At 40.3% G+C, this 24739-nt stretch overlaps 3 protein-coding genes across 3 annotated transcripts; 1 reads left to right on the top strand and 2 right to left on the bottom strand.

Moving 5' to 3' along the window:
- Nucleotides 1–107: 107 nt before the first annotated feature.
- Nucleotides 108–8679, bottom strand: LOC146632287 (protein bicaudal D homolog 2-like). The gene is made up of 8 exons (XM_085354253.1): nucleotides 8158–8679; nucleotides 5296–5508; nucleotides 4569–4721; nucleotides 3790–4254; nucleotides 2136–3137; nucleotides 1848–1999; nucleotides 1158–1389; nucleotides 108–804 (listed from the first exon to the last, which is right to left on the bottom strand). Exons 1-8 carry the CDS (start codon nucleotides 8395–8397, stop codon nucleotides 802–804), a joined length of 2460 nt encoding a protein of 819 aa, XP_085210379.1. The 5' UTR covers nucleotides 8398–8679; the 3' UTR covers nucleotides 108–801.
- Nucleotides 8680–9113: 434 nt separating this feature from the next.
- On the top strand, nucleotides 9114–12020 carry LOC146632286 (uncharacterized). The gene is made up of 7 exons (XM_085353502.1): nucleotides 9114–9126; nucleotides 10787–10858; nucleotides 10957–11025; nucleotides 11167–11217; nucleotides 11314–11376; nucleotides 11482–11557; nucleotides 11965–12020. The coding sequence occupies exons 1-7, from the start codon at nucleotides 9114–9116 to the stop codon at nucleotides 11996–11998; spliced, it is 378 nt and encodes a 125-aa protein (XP_085209628.1). The 3' UTR covers nucleotides 11999–12020.
- A 1257-nt stretch (nucleotides 12021–13277) lies between these two features.
- Nucleotides 13278–22770, bottom strand: LOC146632285 (transketolase-like). The gene is made up of 14 exons (XM_085354252.1): nucleotides 22664–22770; nucleotides 21168–21285; nucleotides 20963–21076; nucleotides 20766–20863; nucleotides 19841–20032; nucleotides 19531–19649; nucleotides 19176–19372; nucleotides 17436–17600; nucleotides 15854–16010; nucleotides 15234–15364; nucleotides 15064–15147; nucleotides 14837–14930; nucleotides 14395–14517; nucleotides 13278–13474 (listed from the first exon to the last, which is right to left on the bottom strand). The coding sequence occupies exons 1-14, from the start codon at nucleotides 22768–22770 to the stop codon at nucleotides 13287–13289; spliced, it is 1887 nt and encodes a 628-aa protein (XP_085210378.1). The 3' UTR covers nucleotides 13278–13286.
- Nucleotides 22771–24739: the final 1969 nt, after the last annotated feature.

The raw sequence follows: 24739 nt of genomic DNA, 5'->3' as shown, positions 1-24739 counted from the left end.
ATGAATACTATACATCTGACCTTAACTTATAAATCCTTAAATAAGATTTGCATTTTTATTCTTTTTCCAGACATAACGAGCATACTTTTAATTTGTAACCGCTCTGCTTTATCTGTTAGGAACATAGTGATACACAATGTAGTTAAGATCCCGTATTTGAAGCTTCATATTTCCAGGATCATAGAGTTATGACAATACAGCACGACAGAAGACACGGTTGTCAAGAATTCTGGCTGTCAGTATGTGTCAAATACTAAATCTAAGGCCAACAGACATCAAAATCAGAGACTTACTTCTGGCTTTAAAAGCAATCTGTGACTTTGTTGCTATGAAATAAATAAGGTTAAAGGTATGTTGGAAGACAAGCATGCACACAGAGTACAAACATTACACAATACTTGAAACAGTTAGCATCATTTTAGAAAGTGGAATAAGCTTGGAGCAAATACGTGAAACAGAAAAGTGCTAAGTCAGTCAGGCGTTAAGTAACCAACCAAACACCCATTGTGACTATTCCACCGGTTGAGTAATCATAGTGGTTCATATTTTGGAAGACTGATGGACTGCACCGGGTAGCTGGTGTGTTATTTTCTGCAGTTTTCATAGAATTTGATGCCATTTTAAATAGCTGTTCTGGCACTCTAAAACAAGGCTCTTGGCTAATACTGTTTGATATATTCTCGTCTTAGTAGTGACACGATATGGCGTGTGATTGAGAGTGGAGAAACCAGGAGAGCAGACAACTGGCCACCGACGTGCATAACCTGACGGAGCTCGTTAAGGACACTTGGCTTCATGAGTTTACTGCAAAGACAAAAGAGAAAAAAATGAAATTAATTTCAGTTTCTCCTGCATTAAGTGAGATGCACAACAAAGGTGTTGGGTGTGCTTTGCATGCAGGGTTCAGACATGAATCACCAATAGACTTTTAGGCTACTACAGGGGACAAGTTCTTCCTCTTTCCACATTACACCTGCCTATACTTCGTCAAAACAAACAAATAACTCAATGCTGAATATCGAGACCTACCAGTAAAAGAAAGAGTTATTCTGACCCAAATTATTTTTTTTTTTACATTTTGAAAACATCTAGAAGAGCTGGCCTTCACTGAAATTTTGTGCCTTAGAGGTCGTTCTGCATTACAGCTCGTGACTTACACTGCGGCTGGAAGAGGCTCCCTTGCCCTTCGTTTTGGCCTTGCCTCCCACTGTTGTGGCGCTGTTGCGGCGTGCTTGTTCGTGGTCAAACTCCAAATCCTCTAGGCGCTGAGTTAATGCGAGTTTTTGCTGAATGGCCATACGTAACAAAGAGTTCAGCGTCTTCTTTTCATCCTCAGCAGCAGCCAGCTGCCTCTGCATGTCATCCAGCTGTGTAACATACTCATCACACCTGAGAGGAGAAGAGAAGAGAAGAGAAGAGAAGAGAAGAGAAGAGAAGAGAAGAGAAGAGAAGAGAAGAGAAGAGAAGAGAAGAGAAGAGGGGGTAAACTTTACTGCCAGCAGGTGGAGCAATTTGCCTCAAACTACTGCGGCTGTCATGATTCCCCAGACTGCATTTTCCAGATGGGAGTATGATTACCACGCTAACTGACTGCACAAGTATTACATCAGACTGCTCCCACAATGCTTTGCATCTTTCTCAGAGAAATACACAGAAACGCAAAATATTTTCTCTCGAGTGAAAAAGCAGAAATATTACAAATCTATATCAATGTTCTTTTTAATGTCTCCTGTAACCGAGAAGGATTCGTTTGGTCTGAGCCACCTGATTTATTTATTTATTTTTAAATTATATTTGCCCAATTTATGTACATAATGGCTGATTTACATTGAAAGTATGTGTCGTACCTTGTAGCAAACATGGCCCGGAGAGATGAGAACGTAGCTGCGTCCTCTTTCAAAGCCTTGAGCTCATTACGGAGCTTCATCATAGTCTCGGTCACCATGGTCTTCTCACTGTCATACTTACTCTTGAGGTTGGCCAGAGCAACCTCAGCTGTCTGAAGGGAACAACATAAAAAGATTAATGTAAAGTTCTGCAGTTTTTAAATTCTGTGGTTTTTGCATCGCTATTCTATTCTATGTGTGCATTAATAAACATCGTTCCCCTGACACATACACAAACCATCCTCCCACCTGTTTGTTGGCCTTGAGAACAGCTCTGAGAGTGGCAATCTGCTCCCTTTTGGTACTAAGCAGGGATTTCAGTTTGAGAATCTCCTCCATGCACGCTTCTTTGTCTTTGTCAGCCACTGCGCTCAGTTCCAGGTTGGCAAGTCTCTGACGTGACAGCTCTGTGGTGCGGTCCACCGCTTGCTGCAGGTGGCGGATCTGGTCCCTGATAATAGCAACAAGGTTATAGATGTTCATGGGTTCCGGCCGGTGCTCGTGTGCTGGAGCTGCAGTAACTGCTGCGCTGCCGGAGTCTGACTTTCCAGATTCAGTCTCACCGATTAACCCGTTAGTGAGAAGTACTGACTGGTGATCCTTTGCTTCTTGCCCCTTTCTTATGATGGCCTTACCTTCCTTGTAATAGTCGAGCATGACGCGGTTAGGGGTTTCATTGTTGCACATGCACACGTGGTTGTAGAGATTGGCCAGCTCTTCACTGAAGGCTACGAGCTCATCCTGCGCCACATTAAGGCTGCCAAGCGACTCTCCTGCAGCTTCGCTGGCCAGACGGAGCTCCCTCTCCAGACGTGACATCGCTGCTTTATCTGCTTGGCTAATTTTCTCCAAGGACGACAGCTTTGACCTCAAGTCCTGGACGTCGCTCTCCAGCCGCGCTCGCTCATCTTCATATTGGGTTCGACACTCCTCGTATTGCACCCTTAGTGTTTTCAGCTCTTGCCTCAGTTCTCCAGCTTCAGACACTGCAACGGTGTATTTACACTGCAGAATCTCAGGCCCGTTAATGTCCAGTTCATAGTAGTCTCCGTCGTCATGGCTGTCCCTGTCTTTCTCACTGTCGAGGGCAGACTGCCGCTCCTTACTGGCCTGAAGTTTCCTCATTGCACTTAGATTTTCAGTCAACCTGTTGACCGTTTCCTTTTGCTCGGACACAGTCCCATAGGCCTGTTCCAGCTGCTTCTGGCTCTCCTGCAGAGAGTTGATCAGGGCAACTTTTTCCCTCTCAACCTACAGAAATACAGACAAAGAGTTCATTAGTCAGCTAGGCAACTTTATAGAAAAAAAAAGAGAAAGAACAAAACAGGAACGGCCTTTTTGGCCAGGTGACAGAGTGCAATTAAAGTTTCTTAACAACCTTTCAGGAACTTTTGAGTGACTCAGTTAAAGGTGTACCCAACATTACCTATCTCAGTGTGACCTGCCAATCCTGATGATTACTAGTAATTTAGTATCACTACATTACAGATTTAGTTCAGCTACTTAGTTAGTTCTCTAATTTTCTAGTACATTTGTATAAACCCCACACAGTTTGTGGTGTTCTGTGGTATACAAACTGAGTTACTGCACACATGGGTGACATTTGTCCATGCTGGTTTAGCCCAGTTTCCCTTTTTACGCTCTAGATCCACAGAATACACAGCGACAGATAAAGTTAGGGATGCATTAGACTGACAGCATTTCCTGTTTTCTCAAAACTCCTGTGATAAGATCTTAAATTCTTTTGGCCACGATAATCATCTAGCGAAAATAGCATGGCAGCCTTTCTATGACATCTACAGTAGAACTTGAGCTTTTTACTGAATGTGAAATCATGGCATCAGGTATGCTGCAGTCAGATAATGATGGCTCTTGATCCAAGTGCATCTGATGGATCTCATACCTGCACCAGCTGTTGTTTCAGTTTCTGTATCTCTGATATGTTGAGCTCACTCAGCAGATCGTCCACCAAGCTAGGGACTGGTTTGAAGCCCTCTCCTCTCTTGTTCACTGCAGTTCTATTGTCTTCATCACTTTCACTCAATTTAACCAAGCCGTTCTCAAAGCCTCTTATTAGATCATCATTGTCCGGTTCATTGATGGCCGAAGGATCCTCGTGGAGTTTGGGGTTATCGATGGAAATATTGAAAGAGCTACTGTACACAGAGCCGCCGATGGTCATATAGTGGGAAAGCTCTTTGCGCAGCGAGGCCTTCTGCTCACGCTCTGTCTTGATGGTCTCTAAAGCTTCCGTCAGCTGCCGCTCGGCAATTTCTCTCAGGCGCATTGCTTCCTCCAGCTGGCTGTGCAGACACTGGCTGTCTTCCTCCAGGCGGCGGATCTCATGCTTTAGACCTTCAAATTCCACCTGTAGAGACAGCCAAAAATATAAATAACACAGCTAATACTTTTACACCAGTAGGCAGCATTTGTTATAATTTGTGAAACAGGCATGAGTGCATCGTGGTTGGCCAAAATATTATACACAGACCCATTTTTTGAATGTAAAATTTGGTGCGTGCTCATATTTTTAAATTGTAAGGAAATGACATAATGACTGTGTAGTGATATTAGAACCAAAATGATAATATGGTTAGTCTGACTCATAAAAACATGAACAACACAGCTATTTCTGAATGATTTCCACCCACTACAAAACTTGAGTTTTATGGCCAGTCTCACCTGGTTCTGTTTCAACACAGACACTTGTTTCTGAAGTGAGATGTTCTCCTCCTCCAACTCACTGTAGTCCTGCAGCAGTCGAGCCTCCCGAACCTTGTACTCTCTGATGTCGTCTCGCAGCTGACTGCGCTGCAGCTCTGCCAGCTCTGAATTCTGCACACAAGAACGGGGACAACGGGAGAATAACTGGATGACCTTTCATTTAAACCTATGTTCACCATTAGCAAATGCAGTGTAAACCACAAACTACACGCTTGCAATAGTTCAGCAAATAAGTTAAAATAAGGGCAAGAGTGCTTCACATGCCACAAGTCTTTGGCAGCCATGTGCAATGACGGAAGGAGGACATGGTCCACTTACCAATTCATTCTACAGAGAGCCGCGGTGGAGGACATCCTTTGTGTCACTCACTGCGGACCATTACATCATCTTTCCTGCTGGGCTCAGTGCAAACTGGCCCTCCCGCATGATAAGAAGCAGCTCTCTCACAACCAACACTGGCAACTTTTCGTAGTCTACAAGTCAACTTCAGTTAGCATTACAAGCTTTCATTGATTTCCCAATCGTGCTGCAAATAGCAGATCTCCGATGATGACACATAAAAGACGCCGATTCAAACTTTGGCCGACCATATACTATGATAAGAAAATGCTCAACAGGAGTTAAAGTGAGCATTTGAGTGTAAATCGTGAGAAGAAATTCATATTGCAGCACTCTCAATACCTACCTCTCTCATTTCCAGGGCAATGGATGACAGGCGGTCATTTTCAGCTTGTGCACTGGCGAGGGAAGCTTTGGACTGTCGGAGCTCATTCTGTAACTCCAGGACCTTCTGCTGGTAGAGAGCCTCCTTACTGGCAGACTCCAGTATCAAAGACTCTTCCCTGCTCTCCCCATCTGCTGCCACCTTTCTGTGGGTTGAGTAAGCATGTCCAAAGGCCTAAAGACAGACAGAAAAAACAATAGAACAAACATGTTTGATTAAGGATTTGTTACAAACCTGCTTTAAGACACATGCACACAACCACGAGCATGGCCAACATAACTAGTTAGAGACTTCAGTTAAATAAAGATCTACCATTTCAGAAAATATCACAAATGTGTGTGTATGGGGTACTGGACAGCTCTTTCTAATAACAATGACCTAAGTAAAATTCTCCATCTCAAGAGAGGAAATGAAACCACAGATAAGGAAATATACACGAGTATCAGTTCTTAGTCATCACTCTAAATAAAATTGTAGTTAAATTGGCGATGCATTTTTACATGCTACATTCACTGCGTTTATTTCTTTGGTTTTTATGAAGAGTTTTGCTGCAAACACAGATTACATTTGAAACTTATTCATACAACAATTTTGGCCAAACTGATTTTTTAATGATAAAATGTTTCCTAACATGAATTTATTTCTCTATTTAATGACGATGATGTCAGCGCCTTTATGGATGTAGACATTCATTAGCACAAAAAACATCAAACATGATACTGAAACTAGCAGAGACAACAATTATACTGTAACAGAACAGTACAATCTGCATAATAATCACAAAGATAGACTAAAAAAAAGTGGATGTGACAATAATTAAAGCACATAGGCCATAAACAAAAAACTAACTGCCTTCAAGTGTATTTGTAAATGCTTGAAGCCCAGTAATACATGAAACCATGACTAATAAAAATAGAGCACTGCAGCATATCTGTCATAAATAAATGATAGAATATTATTTTAAAATATAGAATCTTAAAAAAAGTATCCAGTATAAAATAAAATACTCTGGCTTCATACATGACTCCCACTTGGTAAAACAGTTCAGTCCCTTGAGGATTACAGAAGAACTCAAATGTACATTTCAAAATGTGTCAGAAATTTTAATTTTATTGACATTTTGACAGGTCAGTGTTTTTCTGCAATTAAAAAAAACACTGTTCAAATAATCATCAAACACAAATCTGTATAGATATTGCTTTGATATTATAAAATAAATATTTATCTACTTTAAAACAGATTGGATAAATGGCTAGCAATATTCCCAAAGCTGCAGCATGTGTTTTACTTTCAATGTTTAACCAGCTACTAGGAACAGTCTTTTTGCAAAATGTCAGTTGAATGGTTTTACTAAGCAGGTGAACTAATTTTCAGAATAGCAGTAAATTGATGAATAATTTGATGCCATATCTGCACAGTTACGAACTAAACAGCTAAACACACATTAAGTCAACAGTTACTAAGTGGGGATGTGAGAGCAAATGGACCTCACTGTAGAGCTAGATGTCTTTTTCTGGCCAATTCTCAGTCAGACAAACAGATCTGTGTAACTAGGATCATAGTCATGGTCAGTCATGATGATGTGAATCAATAGGAGGCTGATAGAGGACGAGGATGGATGATTCCTTTACCTTACATCACTCTCAGCGATGTACTGTAGTAAGGAGAAACTGTCACAATCATGAGATACTAAGTAAATGTCCCCAACAATTAGTCACTTCGTGATGCAACTATAATCTATAAACCAGAAAATTACTGGTAGTGGCAAAAATCTCACATCCTCCTTTTTAATTTACATTTCATGATATTAGACTAGATTTCCAGTATAAAGGTATTAATAAGACTGCGACCCATTTAAGCCCAGCCTACACACAATGACCTATCGCCATTTCATGTGAACACAACCACTGAAGGACACTAATAATAGAAATTGGACATTTAGACATACAGCTGACAGACAGCAATGTGGAAATGCTTTAGGATGCACTTCCTCTACTGACTGATAGACTGGATGTGACAACAGTCTTAAGACTGAACTGAAGGGAAGTTCCCGACCACCCCCAACACACACACTTCTTTATTCTCTAATGAAATACAGACAGATTTTCCCACACGTTAGGATCTCAGTGGCTGGCGGTGCATCTCATGAGTTGCTGTGAAAAAGTGTTGCCAAGTTATCTTTGTTCAGCTTAATGTTTACTAGATTGATAGATGCCTTCACCTGTCATATTTAGCTGTAGAGGTTATTCCTCTACTGTGAGACTGAAGGGCCTTGGGGTTGGCTGACACTGTGGGTTAATAATGTCTCAACAGACAAGCTATTAGGAGATGAAAAGAAACACAGCTATTCAGGGCTGTTAACTTTTTTTTTATGATTTCACCACTGGAAAAACTTATTTTTAAACAGGTTAACAGCAAATTGGCCAAACAGGCTTAAATGTGACATAAGCCACTGCAGCTACAGTCTGATTTCAAGGCCTCAGCCTTTGGAGCAAGTAAAGGCAAGTAATCAAAACTAATGACAGTTTTCATCCTTTAAGGCGAGGCAACATTAGGTAACACTGCAATATTTCTGCTTGGAGGTGGTTATGCATATTTCAAACTTCATATAATATTTGAGGAGGCAGGAGGGATATAAATAGACATGGCTGGGGCTCAGGGGAAGCAAACCCCACTACCGACTGCTTCCAGTTTGATCCCCGATGTCACTCTAAATTCCCACCGTGCTGCTATTATAACATGCACTAAGTTGCTCTCCTCGCCTTCACATACTGACTGATGCCAGGACTTATATCTGGCTGCGTGGCGGTGACCTCGGGTTACCTCCTTCAGCTGATCCAGTTCCTGTCGGACCGTCTCGTAGTCCGTCTCCAACTCATCAAATCGCTGCTTGAGCTGCTGTTTCTCCTCCAGCACCGCCAGCCCATACTCAGCCGCCTGGATCTTCTCCTGGGTCGTTTCGCGAAGCTCCCGGGTCAGACGCTCCACTTCGACTTGGAGCCACTGCGGCCCGGCTTCTGTCACCAGTACCGCCTCAGGATATTCCTGCTCCTCCATAGACATCTTGGCGAGCCGCCGACTCCCAACCGTAACGGGACCCAGCCCTAACTAGCGGGAGCAGCGGAGCAAACCACCAAGACCGCAAATCACTGCCTTCTTTGTTTGGGGCGCATTGTTGGGCTTAAACTGTGTTTAGCTTCCCGGCCTTTCACTCACTGCGGACCTCGACGGAGCTCAAACTGGACAACAGTTTGCTCATTCTCGATATTTTTCTGCCTCTTCTTGAAGCTGACAGAGGAAACTTCAGTTGAGCTCATCGATTAGAAAAAAACGCTCCCCCTACACGGCATTCAAATCAGCGTGACTACGAAGGGAAATGTAGTTTTCAGTGAGGCGCGCTACCTCAAGGACTCCTTGCTTCTGAAGCCGCGTTGACTTCAAGTACCAGAATGCATTGCGTCTGCCGAGACATGACCCCACAGTTTATTGAAACGCCATCTAGAGAATCAACTGTGAAACTGCAACTATAATTACATTGCATATTTATTAGGATCTTTATTAGAGTTTATGGGTATTTTTGTTATAGTCACTTGTCGAATGAACACTAGATTAGTTAATTATAGAAATATGATCTTCAGTCACTTTATTTATTAGGTACACCTGTTCAACTGCTCGTAAGCGCAAATATCAAATCAGCCAATCACATGGCAGCAATTTAATGCATCCAGGCATGTAGACATGGCCAATATTATCTGCTGAAGTTCAAACTGAGCATCAGAATGTGGAAGAAAGGTGAGTTAGGTGACTTTCATTTAAGTTTTATGATTGATGGTGTCAGGCAGGCTGGTTTGAGTATTTTACTGCTGCTCGACTGAGATTATTGCAGACAACCATCTTTAGGATTTACAGAGAAAATATCCTGTGAGCATGGTTGATGTCTGCTTCAAGCTCATAGGAAGGCAACAGTAACTCAAATGGCAATTCACCACAACTAAGATGTGCAGAACAGCATCTCTAAATGCACAACTCGTGCAACGTTGAAGAACATTAGCTACAGTATCAGAAGACCACAGCGGGTTCCATACAAGTGGCAGCTAAGAACAGGAAATTGGACAATAGACGATTGTGGGGAAAAAAAACATTGCATGATCTGATAAGTCTTAATTTCTGCTGAAACATTCTGATGGTAGGGACAGAATTTGTTATAAGATGAAAGCATGGATCCATCTTGCCTTGTATCAGCTGCTCATGCTAATGCTGATGGCGCAATGGTGTGAGAGATATTTTCTTTGGAACACTTTGGGGTTCTTAGTACTAACTGAGCATCATTTAAATGCCACAGTCTACCTGAATTCTGCTGTTAGCCATGTCCATCTGTTTACACTGTGGCTATCTTCTATTGACTGTTTCCAGCTGGATAACTGTCTTCAAATGATCTCAAACTGGTTTCTTGTACATGTTCACTGTACTCAAATGACCTCCACAGTCATCAGATATCAATCCAATAGAGCACCCTTGGGATGTGATACAATGGGAGATTTGGGTCATGGATGTGCAGCTGACAAATCTGCAACTATCTGTAACTAAAAAAGAGGGCTAATGAATATAAATATATTTTAAAAAATCACAAAAAATATTTAATATTTTGTTTATGTTCTTCTTTATTAGAGAATGGAAAATGTTTATTATAAAAGTAGCTGGCAATTAAGTACTTTTAGAAGTCTTGTTAAATGGTCAAAAGGTATCTGTCATAAATCTGCTCATGAACTACGTTGACTGACACCAAGTTGTGGTCATGTGATCAAAGAGTGCAAAGAGTGTCGGTTTTTTTGTGTAAAAATTTGAATGCCAAACAACTGAGGACCTGATTCAAATCTAGTACTTCACAAGGTGACAGAGCACTGTCTTATTGTTTTTAACCTTTGACACACGTGAATGTGAAAGAAAAACTGTGTCAGCGGGACTTCCATTCAGTGGTAATTCTTGGTACTGACAGTCCTTGGCAGCAGTTTGAGGAAGTTGTCTACTGAATGCTGTTTGTTTTGTTCAGCTACACCTGCCTGGGGACTTCAGGAGCAGCTGAACTGAAATGGTGTGTACACCTGCGTTTCTGCCTTTCGCTGAGGTTTTCTATCTACGATTGTAGCTCTTGCTCTGTGTAGACACATTGTGTTATAAATATAACAATGTGTCTACACAGTGTGTCTATTGCTGCTTTCACTTTCTCTCACATGCTTTTTTTTCTTATTTCCTATCAAGCAGCAGTATGTTGTATTTTTTATCCATCAAGCTACTGATCATTTCTTTTTCAGGAGTACAAAAGGAATTTAATTTTTGACTTTTATCAACACTGTATGTATATCTATTATGTTTATTTATTATCAGCAGATTTGGCAGAAATGTTCCTTTATGTAGAATATTCATTTGAAACCTATTATTCTGAACATTTCAGATAAATATTACCATTTCTATTCAATCTGCTTTGGACTGGGATGTGGAATGGCTTTCTATAGGCCATTTCGAAGTAAGTTACACTTTTTAAGCCGCTGTTCAAAGTAATTAACCCCTGGCTGAGCCAAGATTGATTAACGACCCATTTATTATTTTTGCTTTCACTTTCAGCACTCTCAGTTCCAGTATGTCTTGGTATATTTTGCACCATAGCGTTTGAGATTCTGGGCATGTTTACTGGTAAGTATAATTTTTTTTTATAAAATTCACAAAAAAATTTTAAGCGAAATTTTTTTTCCAAAAAGAAAAATGTAATTTTACATAATGCACTGCAGGTTTTGCTTGTCACAATGTCTGTGTTGACTTTTCTACCCTGCTCAGGCCTGCCTGCCCATACTAAAAGATGTAAAGGTGCGCCCTACAACAAAGGAGGTACTTCCTGCTGCTATATCAAAGTCAGAATCCTAATTTTACATCCATATTTAGGTTTTGTATAAAAGCTAAACATTACCATCAAACTCTCCTTAGATACCTACTGGGGATTTGCTGTTGCACTATTTGTTGCTTTGTTGCACCTCCACTCATATCATGGTAAGACCACAATACTTTAAATATAAGACTTTATAGAATACATGGAATATTCAGATACTCAGGGGATATACTGTTTTAACTGTGGTTAAATATTGTGTATTTCAGTTTACACACTATCGTATGGATGTGGAATCATAACGTTTGCTCTTAGAGGAGCAAAACGGAAATACAGCTCTCTGAGGTTTGTCCTCTTTACAAACTATTTTTGCACATTCCTGTAGAACACAGACTGTATAAAGAGCAGTGCTTATCAAAGTTTAGGGTGAAGAGTGTAGAAGGCCAGTGGGAAATATGGAGAGGAAATATGTTCAGTCAAAATGCTCGATCTACAAGCAAACACGGGTTTTCTTATATTATGGCACTGATCTTCATTTAACTAAACTTTAAACTCTTTTTCTTAATCGATTATGACTGATATGAATTGTGTGGTGGTGGATGTCATTATTTCTTTTTCTTTATTCGCTCCTGTAGGGGGCATGCTAGTACAAGTTTTAGGAGCACTTCTTCAGAATTCATTCAATGTTTTAAAATATTTCTGAAAGTTGGGATTTGTATGACCCAAAAAATGCATTTGTTTGTTTTGAACAGGAAGCTGAGAGAGAGAACGAGAACCTGGTGGTAGTGATTTTAAAATTACAGTGGGGGGATTTACAGGAAGCTATTTAAGTGGTATTTAAGATGACGAGATGGCGACGTTTTATGTCACTGTAGAAACAAACACTGTAGTTTCCTCTTTTTTTCCACTATAAATGTCTCTGCAATCTTGTGAATGTATGTTATACCAATACACTGAAGTTCATCTGACTTTCATAAGATGGGCCTGTCTCATACCAATGCATGCTGAAGCTGATGGCTGTTCATAAATTTCATAGATACTTTCCCATTATAGTTGCAGATTGCTGTTTATGAGCAGTGCTTAAATAACACACGTCAACACAAAGGCGAATAGAAACTATTGTAAATGGTCAAAGTCAAATGCAGAGGGCTTTATTACATGAAAGTATGGTACATACAAAATTTCAAGTAACAAAGAAAGTGTTCTTAGGCTGACACGCTGGACGTAACTAGCTATTCAACATCACAGCCCACTATACCCCCTATCAGCACCGGGTGGCTCTTCTTTGCTCGACGTTGTGTAAAGATTACACTGCTGTTGAGGTCCAAAAGCAGTGCTAGAGCACAAATGAACACTGAGGTGTGTTGGTTTACGGTAACTGAAATTTCAATAACAAAAGACAATGGTGAATAGAAATAAATTTAAGAACTACAAAAATGAAAGTGAAATCATCTGAATGTTTAAATTCTGGCTCTGCATGACTGCTCTTTATGACATGTACACATTTCTTTCACTTTGTTTCCTATTGTCTTTCACAACAACAACTCACTAAGTTTCTGTCTGACACACACACTCTATGATAAACACCGACTTGAAAACTATGCCCCACTCAGTATTACAAGCTATAGCAAAACAATATAAAACCACTGTCAGTTGAATGAATCCAAGAGCATTAAGAACACATTAGAGCATCACACAGCAGACATGTAATACCGGATTATTATTATTATTTTTTAATAGTGAGCATCCACCAATGAAAATGTCAGTTATGTCCACATCTCTGTCATTGAAATGGGTCTATAACAACGCTGGTATTATCAGTGAGGATATGCATGTTGCATGAATTTGTGTGTCTCAGTTTTTGGTGATAAATACACAAAAAGGAAGGCAAACGTGGAACTCTACTTTAATGTGTACAGCACAAAATCACATTACTTTAGTAGCCTACACACTTAGGGGTATTCACTGTGAACAAAATCAAAGAGTTGGGTGCCATGTGAATCGAAAACATACTTGACTACTAGCCTTATCTTCAGGGGTGTAATTGGATAGGTAGGTGGTTGCAGGGAGAAAGTTACTTGGCATTGGTAGAGCTGCTGACCATCTTGCGAATGGCCTGAGAAATAGCATCACGGTCGATACCGTAGATCTTCAGCAGCTCGTGGGGTTTTCCACTGCGAGGAATGTGGGACACAGCGAGACGGTGCAGACTGAAGCCAGACTCATTGACCATTGCTGAAGACACTGCTTCGCCAAGACCACCTGTGGAAAAACAGCAAAGGAATATATAAAAGACAAATGTGAAAGACAAATCCACTTAAATGCATTTTTAACTGTCTGGTTAATGTGATGTCTTAAGGATGGGACATTTCTAACATGGTCATCTCAGGCTGTGTGTGTAAAGTCCTAAATTCAGAAGTAAATAAAAAAATGAAATAAAGGTAGCTATATAGAAAAATTATGCCTTTGAATGATATTGTTTTACATTATTTCTTATAGATGTAATAATGTAGCAAGTACTGTATTTGTAATTTTGAAGTACTGCCCAATTGTGTCCAAGAATAAAAACATGGAGCGGGAAGTTCAAGCATATTTGGCTCCCATTACAGTATCCAAAAACACTGAGCCTCTGTGCACACATTACATAAAGGGATAACAAAAAAATCATTACAGCTAAGTGTAAAAATGATCCCCTTGAACGTTGCACCACAACTGTTCCAGATGTACAATGAATGAGATGCACAACATCAGACAAATTACAGTTGTTAGATTTCCTTTGTCCAGCCTCATCCATGCCATCACCCATCCCCTTTCTCTTAGTAGGCACAGGCCAGAGCTGTCTGTGTTATCTAGGTCACAGTCAGCCCCATGGGCACCCGCTTAGCTAAGGAAATCTGACAGCACTCTGCCTCCATGGCTGTCGCACTTACAAAATGCACCACAGTACCAATACCTTGCCTGCAATGAAGGCACGCGACAGGCGGTCTCAGCCCTCAGCCAATAAGCAATTGCCAGCACAACCCGTCTACATCAGTGAACCAATGGAAACATGCCACCACAACACTCCCAAGGATATGCGCCAATGACGAGGCGCAGCCGCATTATGCTACTGAGCTTGTTGCTGCTTGGTTGGCGATAGGCATGCAATATGCAAAATCCAAGCAACTTCTATATAAACCTACCTTCGTAGTAGTGGTCCTCGACAGTGAGGATCCTTCCCCTGGTAGCACGTGTGTGGTCGATGATCGTTTTGACATCCAAAGGTTTGAGTGTGAAGGGGTCAATCACTCGGACAGAGATCCTCTCTGGAAGATGAAAAATACAATGCATAAAGATACATCATACGGTTAACCGAACCACAGCGATTGAATATAGGATAATATAGCAGTTCTGCCAACCTGATAAAGAAAGCATAGTTTGTGCAAGAAACACAAAAACTAAGATCAGGCTAACATTTAAATGACAAACTGAACACAGAACCATTCAAAACCTATTCTAAGGAACAGCAATGGTCTAACAGATACATTCTAAAAAAAAATAGAGATCTAAATCTGACCAGCTAGCAGCGGATTACAATGTTTTTCTTGTAATTGTTCTGGATGTGTCGGCACATATCTTGCGGACCTTTCTTTAGATGTTCAGCTGCAGCAAGGGCCTCGTGCAAAGTCACTCCAGCTGCCACCACAGTGACCTGGTCGTCCTTGCTTTGGTACACCACCTGTCAAAGAGAAGGAAATGTACCCTCTATAAGCTGTAGTGTTTCGAGTGATTATTTTGGAACAATAATCTGCCATTTCTGCCTCATGTGTTTATCTCTCACTGTCTTAAGAGAAGCACAAATAGTGTCTCACCTTTGCCTGTCCAACATGGAAGTCCTCATTGCTGTTGTAGATGATAGCACAGTCTTGGCGGCTGGTTCGGATGTAGCAAACACCCTAAATGAAAAGGAAAATGAAAAGATCATTACTGCAATAGATGATCATGTAGGGGAGCTGTAACGCTGCCATTTTTGTTTAAGTACCTTTGTGGTTGCAGCCAGTTCCACAGCCTTCTCTGTAGACACACCATCACAGGGATAGAAAATGGTTGCTGTGGGAAGGGCCCTGAACATAGCTACGTCCTCCAGACCCATCAGGGCAGGGCCCTCCTCTCCTGCAACATACACATTTATAGTTGATTTTATGCATTCAACACTGAGGAAATCTTCAAAAGTTATCTACTTGTTAGGTGAGCTGAAGCATGCAGGTGCACAAGCATAAAGTTCGGCTGCATGCAGTGTACCTGCACTAACAGAGGGACACTTGGTTCCCTGTTGACAGCTTCCAGGGCAGACACGAAAGGAGAAAAGGGGGAAGTTTGAGTAATAGCTGTAAGGTCAAGGAGGGTAAATGGCAAGGAAAACACAGCATTAGAGGGGAAAAATAGAAAGGATTGAAACAACTCACAAACTGACACAGACTTCTTTGTATACACTTGTGCATTTATTAAGGAGGCTGTGGATATATTCTGAGGAACTGGGTGCTCTGAAGTGGTTGGATTCAGTGTAAGAGGGGATGAGGGTGAATTTGTGAAGGTGTGAGTTTGGTGACATGTATGAGAAGGGTTTTTATGTGAATTGCTCATTGGCAGCAGTCTACTGACCGGTGGACAGACCGCAGTGAGAGCCGCACAGATTGATGTTGCTTTCTGAGATCGCTGCCATACGAAGCTGGTCATAGGCGCGAGTGAAAAAGGAAGCAAGAGTGCTGGCAAATACCACATTCCTCTCTCGGGCAGCACATCCCATCGCAACGCTGACCTGGGAAATGAAATCATTATTTCTTAGTACCTTTGCGAGCGAGGAAACCTTCATGTGCCAAACTAAAGAGACACAGGCTGCAAGAACGTCACCACAAAAAGATCACCCAGAGGGTAAAATATCTGTAGTGCAAACCATATTTGAAAGCCTCTTTGAACTAAAGACCACAGTAAGCAGAAAGTTTTGCAAAAATCTCTGAAGCTTATTTTACCATATGGACAGGATCAGTGGCATACCTCCTCTTACAAATAATTTCCTTTGTCCTGTCTCCAAACCTTTCCACAGTCCCACATCTTCTCTTCTTTCTCAAAAGTAACATCTGACGCTACATAAATGAATTCAACGAAACTCCATTTGTTTTTGTTTGTAACTAATTAAGTTTTTGTACACTGAAAAACAGAACATGTTGGATTTACTTAATTCAATTGTGGACATTGGTTGCACACAATTGTTTTGCTTTGGCAGACAATTAAACAACTGAGTTAAAAGAAGTAACAGTGCTAACCACCACACCACAAAGCTGTCCTTCCAGGCTTAACAAAAGTAGGAACGCTATGATTACAAGGCTTGAAACAGAATTTTCTGTTTGTCCTTGACATGTCATCTCAACAAGAACAAATGAAGTTGTTGAATTTCAAACAGATCCAACATGTTTTAATTACATTCACCATAGAAACATGAAATTATTTTGCTCAAATTACAAGTTAGACTTTTGTAAATGCAACAACCAACCAATTTCCTTTTTTTCAGTGTAGGTGAGTCTTGCATATTTTTTTAATTTCATCTCGATTGTACCCTTGAACTTTTGACTTTTCTCATGCATTCAGCCAGATGGTCCCACCCTCTGTAGTGATTAATATTTTACTTAATAATAATAATGGATTGGATTTATATAGCGCTTTTCAAGGCACCCTGAGCCACGCTCGCCCCTTCTGAATACACTTGTCATAACTGCTTATCATCATGGAAATGCCTGACCTACATTGAAGCAGGCTGCTGCTGGGGACATGAAAAGACAAGAAATTAGAATTCAATTGCCTCTCTTCAAATTAGGATCTGATAAAATGTTGACCGAAGCAAAATAAAGGGGTTTTCTAACCACTGGTGTCAGCAGCTGCCACATTGATGTAAAAGGAGGAACTTGAGTTTTTTATGTGACTATCCTTATATTACAGGGCAGGTACAGACAAGCCATCTATAATTTAATAACATAAGCTCAGCTCAGCAGCTATGGCAAGCTAGGTTGTGCAGACAGCAAACGAAGAGCAGTTTACGGAGAAGAATCGCTATTAAAAAGCAACTCTGTTACATCTAAAATGAAATGATAGCATTAAACTAAAAGTGACAGAATGATAGGATTCACATCTGTTTTTGAAGAAATATTTTTTATCAAGAAAAAGGCGTAAATTTGACCAAAGATCATACCATGTTTTGCTGAGCAATGTAGCACTCAACAAAACGGTTGGGATGCTCATTCTTAAAGATCTCTGAGTAGGTGAGGTTATTGGTATCTCCATCAAGGGCCACAACACGTTCATTGTAGCGTCCCAGCTTGGCCAGTGCCATTCCGTATGCCTTCCGTGTGGCAATCTGCAGAGAAAAGGAGGCCAAATTCATCAATCTTTTTACAACCTGCAAAGGTTGGATGCTGCAAAAGGAAAAACAGAACACAATGATTTACAAATCCTTTAAACGCCTGTGGTGATCAGGCCTAACCTCCTCTTTAGTTGTACTGAACTGTACTGTTGTACTGAATTCAATTAAAAGTATTCCGATCAACAATTTTTAATAACTGAATTCATGTTAATGTATTAACTGTGAAAATTGTGATAGTTAATTTGTGACAATTTGTTTTATTTGTTTTTTTTCCCTTTATTTTAATATATATCCCAAATTGGCTCTTTACTTCTGTGGAGTGTTTTGCATGCCTAAGTGATCCCAGGAGCTATGTTTTCGAGGCATTTTGCCCTGGTTGGGTCTTCCAAGGCAGTTTAGTTCTGGGTGATGGACCAGATCAAGAGCACCTCTGTGTAGAAAAATCTAGACACAGATGAGCCCCGTTCCCCAAAAGCCAGGCTTGCCGAGCACCTGGTTCCCAGGCCTTAGTCAATGGGGCCTGGATCAGCCACATGGGTCCACCCTCCTGTGGGCAGACCACCTGCAGAAGGGGCTGCAGGAAACCTGTGCTTTGTATATTGGGAGGCAGTTGAAACCACAAGCTTTTGAAGGGGGTGTGAATAATATGGACTTTAGGCAACACTGTTTAAAACCAGGACTCTCAATGATGAACACAAACCACATTTTACTGTTCTTATATGAACAAAAGTTGGTTTGGTTAACATTGTCTATGCTTTCATTTTTAATGAATCAGGCTTTCGCTTTTGTGAAAAATCTATTGTGTTTGCTTTGAGTAAATGCAAATTCAAAACATTTGCTACAATCAAACATGATATATTTATATACCAATTGGTTTTAATTGCTACTTCATAGACGCACAAGTTCAAGTATGATTGCTTTTGAATTCTTGTCTTGATCATACACATCTTACACATATTTATTCTTTTATTTATACTTAAATTTATGCTCTAACATATCCTTTTGCTTATGTAGATTCCCACAGAGTGGTGATCATGTCTAACCTCCCCTTTTGTTGTCCCTGCACTGAATTAGTTTCCATAATTAAATGTTAAATGGACTGATTCTTATATAGTGCTTTACTACTCTCCCAGAGCCCTCAAAGCACTTTATAAGACATGCTTTAGTCACACCTATCATACAAGCACCTTTTTCTATGCTTAAGTGCTTTCCATCTAACATTCCTACTCTGATGGATGCATCGGTTAGTATCTTGCCCAAGGATATTTGGCATGCAGACTGGAGCATGCAGGGATCAAACCACCAATCTTCCGATTAGTAGATGGCCTGCTCTACTTCCTGAGCTACAGCCACCCCATACTTGGCTCAAACTTCACAGTTTCTGTGCATTTCTTTGTAATATTTTCAGTTAACCACAGAGTTTGTATGATTTGCAAATGTCTGATCTAAACTTATTTACATTTCATACAACATTCCAACTTTTTTGTAGACACGGTTGTTTGGGATTCATTCATTCATTCATTGCTACCTGGAGAATAAAGTATTTGTATTCATGTCCACTTTACAGACCTTTTCTCCAGCCTTGTAGCTGGGTGCGCTTGGCATCCTGATGTTTCTTAAGCTGACAGGTGGGGAGTCCTCAATAGGAGCAGGTGGGTACAGGTGCTTGCTGCTACTCATGATACGGCTCTGCAGATCCTTCATGACCATGTCAGCCATGTCTTTGGGCAGAGTTTTGGCGTGCCAACCCAGCTTATCCTCTGCAGCTGAAAACACAAAAAAATGCTCTTATGTTCATTTAATTCATATGCACACATACATTACTCGGTAGGTGCCATTCAAACTGCAAAACTGCAGTGTACTTTTGAATATCATTTATTTTAAAATGAGTGCAAAGGGTGCAAAGATGAAAGACAATATTTACCTGGAATGCCTTTGCCCTTAATGGTTTTGGCTATGATGGCAGTGGGTTGGTGGCATGGCTGGCTCAGAGCCTTGCAAAGCTCCTCTACGCTGTGTCCGTCGACAATGATAGCATGCCAGCTATAGACACACACATGAAAAGGCTTTCGGTATGTCTCACACATATTTATGTGAAATATAGGAAATAAGAAATACGTAAATATGTGAAATACAGAAAATATAGGAAAATACAGTCTTCCTTCAGAGCTTATACCATAAACGGATGCTAACCAGCCTCTAAATCAGTATGGATTTCTCATATGCAATTTTACCCAAAGGCTTCACAACGCTTCTGATATTTTTCTACGTGATGCTGCAAGGGTGCAGGGTCACTCTGGCCAAGACGGTTGATGTCCATAATGGCCACCAGGTTGTCAAGCTGGTAGTAGGAGGCAAATGACATGGCCTCCCAGACAGCCCCCTCTGACATCTCACCATCCCCCAGCAGACAGAAGACACGGTAACTGGAGAACAAGCCAAGATTACATGATTATACTGTGCATACTGTATTTGTGTTTTATGTTTGTGTAGATGAGGGTGATGTGTTGTGGATGTGAGAAAAAAAAAGTCATATCTGAGGAAAACGCCTTTCCAGTCAGGCTTGTTTTATCGCCATTATCTGACACCTGGATGGGTAATCAGCTGTGACGTGTTTAAGCTTCCTGAGGGCTGAGATGTGACTACTTAATTTCACACCTACCTTTGTAACTTACTTTGCCATAAGAGCCAAATAGTGTTTAACTAAGACCATTTTTTGTACTGTTATTCACCTATTAATCACACACGGTCTGAAATATTAGCAGATGAATCAAATGTCATCAAAGTAGCTGCTTATACAAAGGAATATTAAAATATGACAGCGTTCCACTTTTGTGGCAACTTAAAACAAATAAACAGTCTACGGCATAATATCTGGATTTTACTCCAAAATGAAATCTGCTTGGGTGGTAAAAATATCTCAGGCGTGACTGCTGCGCCTGTGATTATTAGAGCAGAAGAATTGTTAGAGCAGATCATGTAGCTGCAGTATACACCCACAGAATGAAAGAAAATCCTAATTCAAAGCACTACAAAAAAAATACGATGCAACGCTGTGTCAATAATTTAAACAACTGAGTTGATATTTTCATGTAAAGCTGCAAAAACACCTTTTTTTCCCATAGGTGTTTTGTGTATTGCGTGTGGACAAGGAATTACCTGGATTTGTCAAAATATTTCCCAGTGTAAGCCATTCCACAGGCCACACCAAGACCCTGCCCCAGCGATCCAGTGGCGACATCCACAAATTGTTGTTTCTGAAATGTACACAGATCAAATAAATCAATAAACTCTGAGTAGAGTTTGTGCTCTTTGAGTCCTGAGGTGTGTTATAGGTACAGTATGTGGCGGCTTACGGGGGTTGGGTGCCCCTCCAGGGTAGAGTCAACCTGGCATAAACTGAGCAATTCGCTCTCCTTGAGAAAACCTGTTTCAACCCATATGGAGTACAACGCAGGAGCAGCATGACCCTGAGATAGACATGAAAAGAAGCAAGGCATTACAATTACAAAAGGAACAGAGGCTCTCATATTCAGACCAGCGGAGCTTACTGACTCTCACCTTAGACAGGATAAAGCGGTCGTTGTTGAAGTTTCTTGGGTCTTCAGGGCGGTACTTCATAGTGTGGAAGAAAAGCACAGACATGATTTCTGCCACACTGCAGCATGACGTGGGATATCTGCACAGTGTATGAGAGGGTGCTATTAAAATGAATCCAAATAAACAGCAAACTCAAAAACACAGAAAATACAGGTTAAACTTTAATATGTTTATTATTAGTAGCCTACTGTATTTGCATAAAATCCACTATAGCTATACATTTATGGTACTGTCCCAAAAGGCTGCAGTATCACTCTAGGTAAAGCTATCACAAAGCACACTTAATTAGCTAAAATTTCAGCTTGAGATGCCAAATGAAGATTCTTTTCAAAAGAGTGCAACACAAAAAAGTCAAAAACACCACTTCAAATTGCTTTTGCAAAGACAATCACACAGAGACCCGTAAACTGTTAGTATATGCTGCCCAAAATTAATTGTAGCATTAAAATATGTTGCATCTATAAATAATTGGCATTAATGCATTATATTAAACCGCCAACTTCTGTCACAAAGAAATCACAAATTCCAGCTCCATGGAGTCTGAAGGCAAGTATTTTGCTGTGTTCAGCTCGTTGCTATCCTTTCCATCTTTCCAAGCATTCGAGATCAATAAGTCATTAATTCTAATAAGTCTTGGAATATTTTAAGTCAAGTAATATTTCTCGGTGCTCAGTGTTTTTCTTTTCATATCACTGTAGGCTTAACACTGCAGAATTGTGCAATGTGGAGTTAGGCTCCGATAAAATAATTTTCTTGCTATTCAAAATTAGACATTCATAATCAATAAGAGCTCGAAGGAGAAATTATATTAAAGATTACAGGCAGCTTTTCATTGAAATTTCCATTGAAGAGGATCGCATGATTGCAGCGGCCACACAGTACTCGAGTCTATTGCTACGTACAGTTCACCCACCATTATACTATACAGGGTAGTCTGCTCTGTTGAATTGTTCATAGGGGTATATCTAGTAAAATAGATGATTATAGACAATTATTATCTTGTAACCAAAGTAAATGTAAAAAAAAATCAAATAACCTAAATTCTGTTGATGTCACCCTGATCTGTTCATGTTTTTCATTCATTTCTGCTTGCACATCAAAGATTTGGAATTTTTTTTAAACAATTGTGTATCTCTAATATGCTATAAATAAAGTATAATTACACGGAAATAACACAATGTAGATATTTACATTTTCTGAAATAAAATGCTAAAATTATTTCAGCCAAATCTAAATTTGTCAAAGGAGGAGAACAAAAGCAGAACACATTGTTCCTTACATCCTAATCTGTTCATGCATAGTTCATTGGGTGTGACTATTTCTGTTGATGAGTGCACGATGCAAAGGAAAACTAGGTTTTGCATTATGTTATGCACACATTTCTTATGTTTATATGTGCAGTTCATTTACAATCTTACAGCAAAGCTCGTGTGCAAGAATCAGTAAATGCAACTTACCCGCTGCCCGCTCCAGTTGTTGCCTTGATCGAGTTGATTCGGAGGCGGTTGGCGATGTTCCTCAGTGCTTGCACTGTCTGCTGGTCAGGTTTGTGGTAATCCTCCATGAAGGCGATATATTGAGTTTTAAAGCACCAGAAAAATGGACCAACTACAATCCTCTGTTGAATTTGTGTGGTTTTAATATGTGTGTGTGCGTGTGTGTGTGTGTGTGTGTTGCCAAAGAGCAAAGCTAGTGTGAGTGTGTGAGTTATAGAGGCAGGCAGAAAGAGAGACAGAAACGAGGAGAAACTGGATTTAACCTACCAGGCATGTACACACATGGATGCACAGGGACACACACACATACACACACACACACACACACACGCTGACAGACACAAAGGAGGAGGAACCCAGTGACGTGCACTGGGCGTTACTGCTAAAATACAACGGCATACACCAAAACTATATACCTTTTACCAGACTATGTTTTGACAGCTAAGGTCACAAAAGGTTGTGAAAGATCCCAGAGGGTAATTTTAAAAAAATGTGTCTGTGTTACAGTTCAATTCTATCCCTCCTACAAATCATAGAGCTGTGTTTAACCACATGTCCTGCCTATTTAGTTATGGGTGAGTGCATGCAGTCTATCAGTGTGATAAGGTTAAGAAAAACAAAACAAAAAACTCTTGTCTTAGAGTGTGAATAAATACATTAACAAGGAAGAGGAGCGCCTAAAAATCAAAATGATGCCTTCCTCGTCCTTGGTTTGTGACACGACTGATGATGTACTGAGAAACTTTACCTCGGGAAGGCTGTGATATTTCTCTGCCATATCTAGTTGCTACCAACAGAGTCTCTTCTAGATGAGTGGTGCTCAGAGTCTTGTCCAATGAGTGGAAGATGGGGAAACATGTCCAAGGGGGATTCTGTCTGTACCTGGTGGGTGAGACTCTGGGAAGAGGTCTTTTGTGATTGGGTAGTGTTAAAACTTACCTCATTTGGAGTGGTTAAGCGATTTGTGGATAAAGAAAAAGAGGACATAACTGTGTCTGTTAACATCCGAGATTGTGTACCTTCACTAGCAACTTAGAGCTCTTTGGAAGGAAGATGGCAGGGATAGCTCAGTAGGTAGAGTGATCAGAAGAATCCACTGAACGGCTACCCTGAGGTACCCCTGAGCAAGGTACCGTCCCTACACACTGCTCCCCGGGCGCTGGATTGGTGCCTGCCCACTGCTTCACTGAGTGAATTGGTTAAATGCAGAGAAGTAATTTCCCTACGCAGATTAATAAAGTATACATTACATTCATAGTGCTAAAAATGTTTCTTATTTTATATTCAAAAACACTTCCCCAGGCCGATGGCTTCCATCCAAGCCAAAGATGTGAGTCTGTCGAGGAGACTGCCTCAGAGTACTTTGCTCTGGAGTGTTTCATCAGACTGCAAGGTGTTCAAGACTATGTTAATCATGCTGGTGGATGCTTGAGTCAGGAAGGTGGAGGAAGTTGGTGGAAATATCACTTCACTCTTCTAAAGATGTCACAATTGAAATTAGACAGTAATGGTGACAAAACATTTTTTTCCTACAGAATCATCATCAGTGTTGGTCAAGTTACTTGAAAAAAGTAATCAGTAACTAATTACTGATTACTTCCCCAAAAAAGTAATCCCATTACTTTACTGATTACTTATTTTCAAACGTAATTAATTACTTAGTTACTTAGTTACTTTTTAAAAACACGATTTACAACCTTAAGAAGTGATAAAGTGATAGATCTTTCAGCCCAATTCTACTTTTTCTACATAATCCATCATACAAAATGTAATCAAATGGAAAAGTCTCTTTTTTTAACTTGTTTTATCAGTTTTAATCTTTTAACTTTATGCATCAAGCAAAAATGTAATTATATGCAACATTCTCTGACTTGAATAAATTAGTTTAACATTTAAACCTATTTTCTGCACATTCCAGGACATAAAATAAAATATTTTTTGTGTTTACACTCACTCTTTCAAATAGATGCAAGTAAAACACAGCAGAAAATAAATAAAGTCAAAGACTAGCGGTCCAGTTGCTCTATTTTCACCTGT

The sequence above is a fragment of the Diplotaxodon limnothrissa genome, linkage group LG5 (assembly GCF_057381915.1).
Source record: "Diplotaxodon limnothrissa isolate DT_005_m linkage group LG5, D_limnothrissa_male_GT1.1, whole genome shotgun sequence".
NCBI lineage: Eukaryota > Metazoa > Chordata > Actinopteri > Cichliformes > Cichlidae > Diplotaxodon > Diplotaxodon limnothrissa.
Note: the sequence above shows the minus strand (reverse complement) of the source record. Positions and strands in the feature narration are given on the sequence as shown.